At 32.2% G+C, this 9807-nt stretch overlaps 1 protein-coding gene across 1 annotated transcript; it reads left to right on the top strand.

Moving 5' to 3' along the window:
• The first annotated feature begins 276 nt into the window (after positions 1 to 276).
• LOC106471654 (transmembrane protein 45B-like) lies at positions 277 to 9400 on the top strand. Its single transcript, XM_013932270.2, has 2 exons — positions 277 to 453; positions 8449 to 9400. The coding sequence occupies exon 2, from the start codon at positions 8519 to 8521 to the stop codon at positions 9398 to 9400; it is 882 nt and encodes a 293-aa protein (XP_013787724.1). The 5' UTR covers positions 277 to 453; positions 8449 to 8518.
• Positions 9401 to 9807: the final 407 nt, after the last annotated feature.

The following is a 9807-nucleotide window of genomic DNA, read 5'->3' as shown; positions in this document are numbered from 1 at the left end:
ATATATGTATTTGCTCTGTATATTGCTAGAGAAGTATATAATATTGATATATGTATTTGCTCTGTATATTGCTAGAGAAATGTATAATATTGATATATGTATTTGCTCTGTATATTGCTCATCTAGAGTTGTGTTTTGGTACTATAGAAGGAAACAGCATTGCATAAAAAGCATGTGGTACGTCATCATTTGTCCTTAACACGACTTTCGTGTATTACAAATACATGAGTTCATTTGTAACGTTTTACTTCCATACAGAGAACCGCCCACAAACGTAGAACGTGCACCATATGGTTATTGCTCCGACTAACAAACAATGTCAGCGAACTGCGCACCATTTTCGCTTGTATATAATTCCGTGTTTCTTTTGTAAGAGCTGAACTGTGTGTATAATGTATTTACAACATTAGCCACTCAAAAGATACAGAACTGATATCACAGACTGGGAAAAAGGTAAGAAAGGTTGTACTATTTATTAACAATAAAACATTTTGAAGCAGTCTTTGCATCTCAGTTGTATAACAAATAGTTGCAAATTGCAACTTCCTTATCATTTTGAATCCGAAATACATTTTTATGATTATATAAGAAAAAGAGCAATTAACTAATTTGATATAATTCTATCTCTATTGATATCCGACACTATAGTTTCATCCAACCATCCTAATTCATATAGTAATCTATTTCAAATTCTATCTATTTAATCAAATTTCATTTTACTCGTTTGCGCGATAATAAAATAAACGTAATTTTGTTAATTTTTTCCCCCAAAAATATATGCTTTGAAATAGCTTTATATATAACATTTCTCACCTTAAATATAAAGTTTTATAATTACTAGTCTACTGATTTGCAGGATAACAAAAGTGAAATAAGATTTTGAAAAAAATTGCCTGTTCTCTCCCTGTGTTGATTTAAGTTCTATGTTAAATGTGATGAAAAGTTATTTTCGTAATAATATAATGGTGTTTGATATGGTTGAAAAACTGTCAGACCTTTACTATTTATCTATTTACGTGTGAATAACATTTATATAATTATTGTTATTCGTCTACTTTATTTTACATTAAATGCACCTTAAGTATATAGATAGAACTATATCAAAAATCACAAATCATTTTGACATCATATTTGCCTTATATTTTTCAGTTTTCTTGCATAGTTGTATATTTTAAACATTTATATGTAAACATAGTGAACGCTAGTTAAAATTCTCGGCAAGCAACGTATGCATGAGCTGCATCAAGCGTCTTTCCTCGTAAAAGCTTAAAATATTTTAAGGTTTGTTCGTTTGTAGTAAAGCAGAAAGCTACACAAAGGGCTATCTGTGCTCTGCCCATCACGGGTATCGAAACCCGGTTTCTAGCGTTGTAAGTCCGCAGACATACCGCTGTGCCACTGGGGGGCAACATTTTAAGATTTCACATGTATACACATTAAATTAACCACGTATATACATACATTTTAAACCAAAGTTTAACAATTTACTATTGTTTAAAGAAACAGTTTGTTTTATGTCAAAGTGAAACGTAAAACTGCATACCAAAATACACATGGTATCTAATTTACATAAAGAACACACCCACATACATACATGTAAATACGTGTAAAAAATAAATCACTATTACAAGGAATTTATATTTGTGTATATTTTATTCATTTGAAACAAATTAATTACATAACAGCATCATGGAAATGTAAAATAAATCATTACGACCTCATTATATATCGTGTTTCATCTTACTAATTTTTATTGAAAACAATGTGGCCACCTTTTAACCCTTTGGTAAACAGTAACAGAGATGGTATCGACCAATGTAATTTTATTCTGGCGGCAAATGTGGGTGTAACCTTTTACAAGTATTTGCATTAAGCTTAGAGAAACGACTTATAGGTGTTAAACTTTTATGTAGTGTGAAATCAAGTTTAAGCGATACATCAAAACTCGATTGAGGAATGTGTATAACTTAAGAAAAAAGGAGCTCTTGGAAATAGCAAGATTTATTTTTAGCCATGTATAAAGTGAAATACTATGTCTCATTTACGAACTGAGAAAGTCCATGACCAATCGCTGTTTACTCAAAATAGTTTCATTCGCTATAAAAACTTGTGATTGGAATTTCACTTTTTCAGTTGGTGTAATTATGAATGATTAATATAGGGTATATTTATATTGTTTTTTTTATTCCATTTTACTTTTCATCCACTCCAACATTTATGTATTTACAACACATAAGTGGGCCTGGTAGAGTTGCAATCGTGTAAACAATGTAGTAAAATAATCTGGCTTATAATGAATTGTCAATGGTTTATTTGCTTCATATAAAAACAACGTTTCGTCACTGTTAACGTGGCATCAGGTACTTAGCACAACTAAACACGACAATTAAATACACCTATTGGTGACGTCACAAACATAACCTTCAGCTTTATTAAGTATAAACCAACTCCTTGTGTCTTATTTATTAAAGGTTTGCATTCCTTTATTAAAATAGCTTCCTTTATTTTACGTTTATTAACATTAAGTTCTCGACAAATAATTTTAACAGTTATATTTTCAATACAATGCTCTGTATCTTTACAATGTTGGTACACATGTGAAAGAGTATGTCCATGTTCCGCTATTCTAGTAGTTAAAGTCCTAGCAGTCTCCCCTATATAGAGATTATTACAGTCCGTATATTATACACAGTAAATTACTTCTTTTTCAACTGTAGTTGATTTAATTATATCTTTGAAGATTTTATTGAACTTTTTTTCCTGGAGAAAAATAAATTTGCTTTCAACTGGAAGTTTATAATCTCTTTCTATTTATTCCCACAATCTTTTTATCGTATTTGATAAACCAGATATATGCGGAATTATACAATAAACGAAAACCTCTGAATGAATTTTCTTTTTTTTTGTCAACATAAATTCTTAAGTATTTTCTAGCTACACTAAGAGTATAATTATTCATCTTCACCAATACATTTTCCAGATAACATACTTCCTTATCTAACTCTTCTTTTGAACTGCAATTAACTTTTGCTATATCCAATAAAGTTTTTATGGTTCTTAATTTTTGAAATCTGTGATGAGCTGATGAATTCAAGTAAAGGACAGTATGTGTTCCATTTATAAATACCTTCGTTTCAAAAGCATTATTAACCCTACTGACTATGACATAAGATAACTCGCCCTCACTCCCATGACTAAATTTAATATTAGCATGCAATGAGTTTAAAAATGCTAAAAACTGTTCAACCATTTGTCCAGAAACAAAGCCAATAAATGTATCATCAAAATATCTGATAAAGAAAAAAAAAATACTCCTAGATTAACCATTGTTTTAACTTTATAATCAAGCATGTTCATAAAGGTGTTAGCTAGAACAGGTGCTAATGGAATGCCCACACTTATGTCTTCAATGTGATCGAAAAATTTCTCATTAAATTGAAATGTAGTTTGTGTTATTGTAAAGATTAAACATTCGTCTTAAAAGATTGTGGGAATAAATAGAAAGGAGTTATAAACTTCCAGTTGAAAGCAAATTTATTTTTTTACCAGGAAAAGACTTCAATAAAATCTTCAAAGATATAATTAAATCAACTACAGTTGAAAAAGAAGTAATTTACTGTGTATAATATACGGACTGTAATAATCTCTATATAGGGGGAGACTGGTAGGACTTTAACTACTAGAATAGCGGAACATGGGCATGTGTAACAGCATTGTAAAGATACAGAGCATTGTATTGAAAATATAACTGTTAAAATTATTTGTCGAGAACCTAATATTAATAAACGTAAAATAAAGGAAGCTATTTTAACAAAGGAATGCAAACCTTTAATAAATAAGACACAAGGAGTTGGTTTATACTTAATAAAGCTCAAGGTTATGCTTGTGACGTCACCAGTAGGTGTATTTAATTGTCGTGTTTAGTTGTGCTAAGTACCTGATGCCACGTTAACAGTGACGAAACGTTGTTTTCATATGATGTCTTTTTTTTTTTCTATCCCGTTTTAGCCGTTTTCTGATTTTAAAAAGATATTGTAATGTGTGGGACACCTCTAACATCTGTATTTATTTGCTTGTTTCAGATGTCCTCACAGAGTTATTCAAGGGCTACCTGCGCATAGCCTTCCCTAATTTTAACCTGATAGACTAGAGTGAAAGCACCTAGTTAACACCACCTACCGCCGAGTCAAATAGTGGGATATTACCGTCACTCTTATAATATACCCAAGCCACAAAGTGTGAAACGCGAATATGCAGCAATGGATTGCGAACTATATAACTTTGGATTCATAGTCTGACCACGGGCCACGCCCAGCGTGAAATGTCAATGAAAAATCTCGAGATGTAGTTCTGGCTTAGTTTGTTTATAACGTACTAATTAAAAATTTAAAGATTTATAAACGAAACCAAAATACAATAAACATTTTCATGGATAACGATAACTGTTTTTATTGTTGTGTACCTTAATAATAAGAACGTGCATTATCAGAGGAACTGCAACACAGAAAAGTTCATATTTCACGACGAATAAATCAATTTATGTTTTGCAAGTGAACCAAAACAATCGCTTTCTTTCTTTCTTTTGAGCTTTCAGAAAAATGTTACCATTTTTTCTAGCACGAAGCCCTTGTTAATTCTCAACAATTTTTCTATTCGCAATAAAATTTTAGAACCAGGCGGTAAAATGTAGTAAACGGCAAAACTTTAAACGAATTTGATTTTCTGTGTTCGTTGCATCCCAGCCAGCATGAATAGCTATGTATTAAGCTAAACGAGTCATCGGCAATAGACATAACGAATGTATGGAGTAGAGATACTACTATTATGCATTATTCTTATTCTTGAAAAATCCTAAAGTATCAAATTGAGAATGTAGTTTTAAAGTATATAATAAGTCTAACATAATGTTTTATAACAAGTATAATTACTTATAATCATGATTCCGCAATTTGTAAAAGGCGTTCACACCCTAACGATTGTTGCGAGAACAAAGAAATAAATATCTAAAAACAAAAGATAGTTATGAGATACGATTTTTACATACCTCTGATTTTGAATCCGAAATGGGCAAATTAAGAGGAATGAAATGCCTGCAGACAGTTGTGGGAAGGTGACTGCTCTCCAAAGTAAAATATATAAATAAACAACAAAGAAAGACAAAATAAGGTACTACCACTTGGGGGTAAGTACGGTAATCTTACCTCCTGAGGGTAGGCATTCCAGCCCCCATTCTAGTAGTAAAGCACTAATTAGCAGCATAGAAGACAAATTACACTACTATAACATCCCCACCAACTTATATAAACTAACTAGTATAACTCACAACCACCACCCGTTAAGTACACTACCAATTTTTAGACTCTACACAATGCCTTTATGTGCAATAAGGTGTTCATCTGCATAAAAGTAGTGCCATGTTGTTTAAATGACCTTATTAAAACTAAAAATACTTATTGGAAACTATTAGCAAAATCTCCTTAATGTTTACTTCTTTATATGTATTTAATATGTTCTTATATTTATCACAGAATATTTTTATAATTTTACTCAAATTTCTTTATTAAATGCAATTAATTTCTGCATTAGTATTTCATCATTAATAATGAAAAACACGTAGGTTTAAGAAGTCTTGATAGAAATGAATAAAAACCCTATAACCCGAGCGCTTCCGAAAGGTGGATCTTTCTTCTTCAGGGTCAAACTGGGAATGGTGGTGTAATCTAATGAGTGATATATATATAAAGGTAGTTTAGTGACGTCATGAAAGTCATCCGGTTTTCTTGGAAATGTTTAGTCTATTTCTCTATATACTGTTGTAAGCATCTCATTTCCGGTACAGTGTAGCCGACAGCATGTATGTGAAAAGGTGTTAGGGATATTTTACTTTAGAAATGGATAAATATATGTATATTTGAAACTATACTTAAGTGTTTAAGTAAAATAAAGGTGACACCTGGAGACTGATTGACAATGATATGATTTTAGCTTTGGGGCTGCGAAAAGTGATTTGAAATGGTAAGGTGACTGAAATTCGTCAGCGCATCACGAGCTTAACGGCCAAGCACAAGAAGCATGTAAGTCTCCAAATGACACGCAAAGGTATTCAGGAACCGTTTAAAACCCCCTGGGTAGATATTGTGCAGCAAGCTGAGTACAGTATTATGCCTGTAGCTGCTGTCAAAGTGTTTCTGTCTGCTCATCCTACTGCTCACTATCGTGATGCTTCGACCTTCCCTACCGAATCGCAGGTGAAATCTTTCGTATCTCAATTGAAAGCTAAACATAAAAAGGTGATAGCAGAAGCATAAAAGGCTGGCAATTGCTTAATTAATGATGCTGAGAACGTGGCCTTATTGAATTTACTCCCAGCGGGTAGACCTTAGTACTAGCTAGTATGGAGACTTGAGGATGCTGTATTTCATCAAAAAAAATTATCAATTAACAAAATAAAACTTGTCTAAAACCATCCTCTTTGAGAATTTCCAGATTGAGCTTACTTTTAATATTCAACAAATTGTAGTGTAAAGACACCCCTTGGCTCCTGAGGGACGTGTTAAAAGTGATAATTATTTTATTCTTTCATTTTATACTTTGCCATTACAATAGTTGGTATACTGATTAATAATAAGACATAAGTGTCGAGGTTAAGAAGCGTGTCTGAAAATTATGAAATAAATAATAGAATTATAAAAGTTGTTCTTTTTTTATTTGTGTGTAACGTTACTAGAGTTAACGTGATTAGAGTCCATACACGCTATATATTCTTCGGAAAAAGATGTTTTACAGCAACTATTGCTATGACAACGGGTTTGTTTTTGAGTAAACACATGAGGTTAAGCACGTGCGTTTGACAGGTAAGTAGTTAGTGAAAATATATATAAGTATTGCACAGTGTATCTCTTGTTAGTAATAAAAATGGGGTCATTGTTTCAAATATACCTCGGAGGAATGACTGTTTAAACATCATGGATCTGTTTAAACATCGTGAATCTTTCCAACGGTGCCTGGTCGTAGCGTATTTACTTCTCTGCTTCGACAAAGAATATTCCTATTGATTGATGTATTTGTTAAATCTTGTTATTACAAACAATAGTATCCTTAGTATTCGAAATTATTTACAGACCGTAATGATTTAGCTTACAGTACGGACTGAACAACATTGGAAGACTTTTTCTTTTTACGTTTTTTTAAAAAGTAATTCTTGGTACATTGAAAAATTAACATCCCTTTCTTGAGGACTATGACATTGTCTTCTTTAACTTTTGTTGTTGCTGTTGTTTTTTTTTGTTTTTTTTTGAAAAAGAAATAAAAACTTTTGTGTTTGGGAAGTCGATTCCATAACAGAAGTTGATGAAGATCCCCCCAAAAATTATTATTATATTTTCTATATTTTATCATCGGAACATTTAAGACTGTCGGTAAAGAGGGCAAAAATTTGTTGAGCATTAGGCATCGGAAAATTGTTATAACTTTAAATTATATGATATTAACATGTTTTTGAAAATGTGAAAAGTAAAGCACATATTTTTAATGCCTTTTAGCTCACATTTAATGTGTAACATTAAAGTACAATAATTAGTTCCAGATAAAATTGTTAGTGTTTTTCTACATAAAATGTTTAACAGATAACATAAAATCCGTACTCTAAACGTTATTTACGAAAACGTGTTTACAGCATAATACATTCACATGTTCACGTTGATATACTTACTCCCATTGAATGAAAATATTTTTTTCAGGATCAAATTTTATTACCATGTATACTTTTTTGTGTATCTTTTACGGATCTTTCGTCACCTGAGACAGTGCAAGATATCTTTTGGCATTTATAGATATCTAAAGCCTCCTTCTATTTAACGAATTATTTCGCTATTAGTAATAGATGTCTGAAGAAAAGCAAGACAGTAAAAAAATAAATTTATGGACCCACGTGATTTGTACGTTACATTTTCATACCTTCCTCCAGTAGCATACGTTTGTTCAATATTTTATATTCTTTTTGTGTAATTCGTGCTTTTTTGTATTATTTATACAGCAATATTTACTAATTACTATTATTATTTTCTATCAACAAGACTTCATTTTGAAACCCCATAGCCTAAAATGTAAGCTAATTATAAAGAACCACTAAAACTATTAATACTATTATAAATGCTACCTCAAAATAAGTATATTATACATATAACATGCTTTTAATTACTGACAATAGCATAGATTGCAACTGTTAGCATAAAATACAACAGGTGTACTACATTTCACGTTGACTTTGAAGAGAAATTATTTATCAGATTTTCAACATCAGTGAGCGATGTTTTACATTCTGTGTTTTGTAACTTTTCAAAAATATTCCCGAAGAATGGAAATTATCATGAAGTTGTATTTAGGAATTTGAAAATTAGATTTACAATTGTTACATAAGGTAGCTAATTTCTACTCATTGTATTTCAGCCACTAGACTTCAAAGAGCTTCTTGCTACCACTTATTGCAAATATCAACCACTGTCGATTCTACTAAACGATGGGAACATTTGGAGGACACATTTTACCCGGATCGTTCTTTATCCTGTTCGCCACATGGTGGACGATTTCACTTTTTGGTAAGTACTTCCGTGTTCTTACTCAACGTGGTCCAGCAAGAAGATTTAGGGCTAGGGCTTCTTTCCCATATCCTCACCTCCCGAACTTGCCTGTAGAAGGTTGTTTGAAGGTTTTGTTTTGCGCCATTGGAATAACTGGAGAAACCATAACCGCTTTTGATGATCAGGGCAGATTTGCTGCCATGGTTAATGCGCATCACATTACGATGTTCTTCTTTTTTGGGATTAATGGAGTTTTAGATATTTTGCTTTTCTACAAATTTCCAGTTCCACCCGATTCTGACTACGTTTCCATGGTGATGGCGCTATGTGTTGAGGCACTATTGTTTCATTTTCACCTTCATGGACGCTCGGATATGGACATTCATGTACACACTTTACTCCTGTACACGGTAGTGGCCAGCGCCATTGTTTTGGTTGTGGAAATTAATCACAGAGAGAATGTTTCAGTCGTCTTTCTTCGAGCATTTTTTACTCTTCTTCAAGGTACGTGGTTCTACCAGATCGGCTTCATATTATATAACCCTATTCCAGACGCTTTACCATGGGATCAAAATAACCACCAGCAGATCATGCTCGTCACTGCCATCTTTGCGTGGCATATGGCAGCCATTATTGTGTTTATGGGGTTCATTGGATTCTTCGTATGGCTCAAATATCGGCCACTTCTCCAGCAGTCAGACCTTTACAACAATGTTACGCGAAATAACATTTATGTGGAAATATTGCATTCCTCTACCGATCAGAACCAGGAAACAGATGAAAAGAAACCCTGTCTTGTTGAAGAGGAAGATGAACTTTAGGTCAAGATCTGGAAAACACAAAGTCCTAATGTTTCAAATAAATCACCGTAGGAAATATAAAAATAAATAAATTATAAAACAAGAGAAGAAGAAAAAAGAAAAACAAGAAAAGAAACAAGAAAGCCTAATGCTTTCGTAACATAGTTCTTTTTTTCTTCTTTCTGTTACCTTACAAAACTTTGTGCTCGAGTTGATGTCTGCAGAAACCATCCCTTTAATTTATCACTTACAAGTCAGAATTTTCTGTTTAAACAGCTCTTTAACGACAACCTTTTTTAAACTGTACACATTAAAACTCATTTAATTAATGGCATACTGTGTTCCCTGTTTTTCTTTTAGTGTTTTTGAAGATAAAATGTCAAACTTTAAATATTAAGTACATATTCTGAAATTCCTACAAGCAAATG

This window comes from Limulus polyphemus, unplaced genomic scaffold, assembly GCF_000517525.1.
Source record: "Limulus polyphemus unplaced genomic scaffold, Limulus_polyphemus-2.1.2 Scaffold4765, whole genome shotgun sequence".
NCBI classification, from domain to species: domain Eukaryota; kingdom Metazoa; phylum Arthropoda; class Merostomata; order Xiphosura; family Limulidae; genus Limulus; species Limulus polyphemus.
Note: the sequence above shows the minus strand (reverse complement) of the source record. Positions and strands in the feature narration are given on the sequence as shown.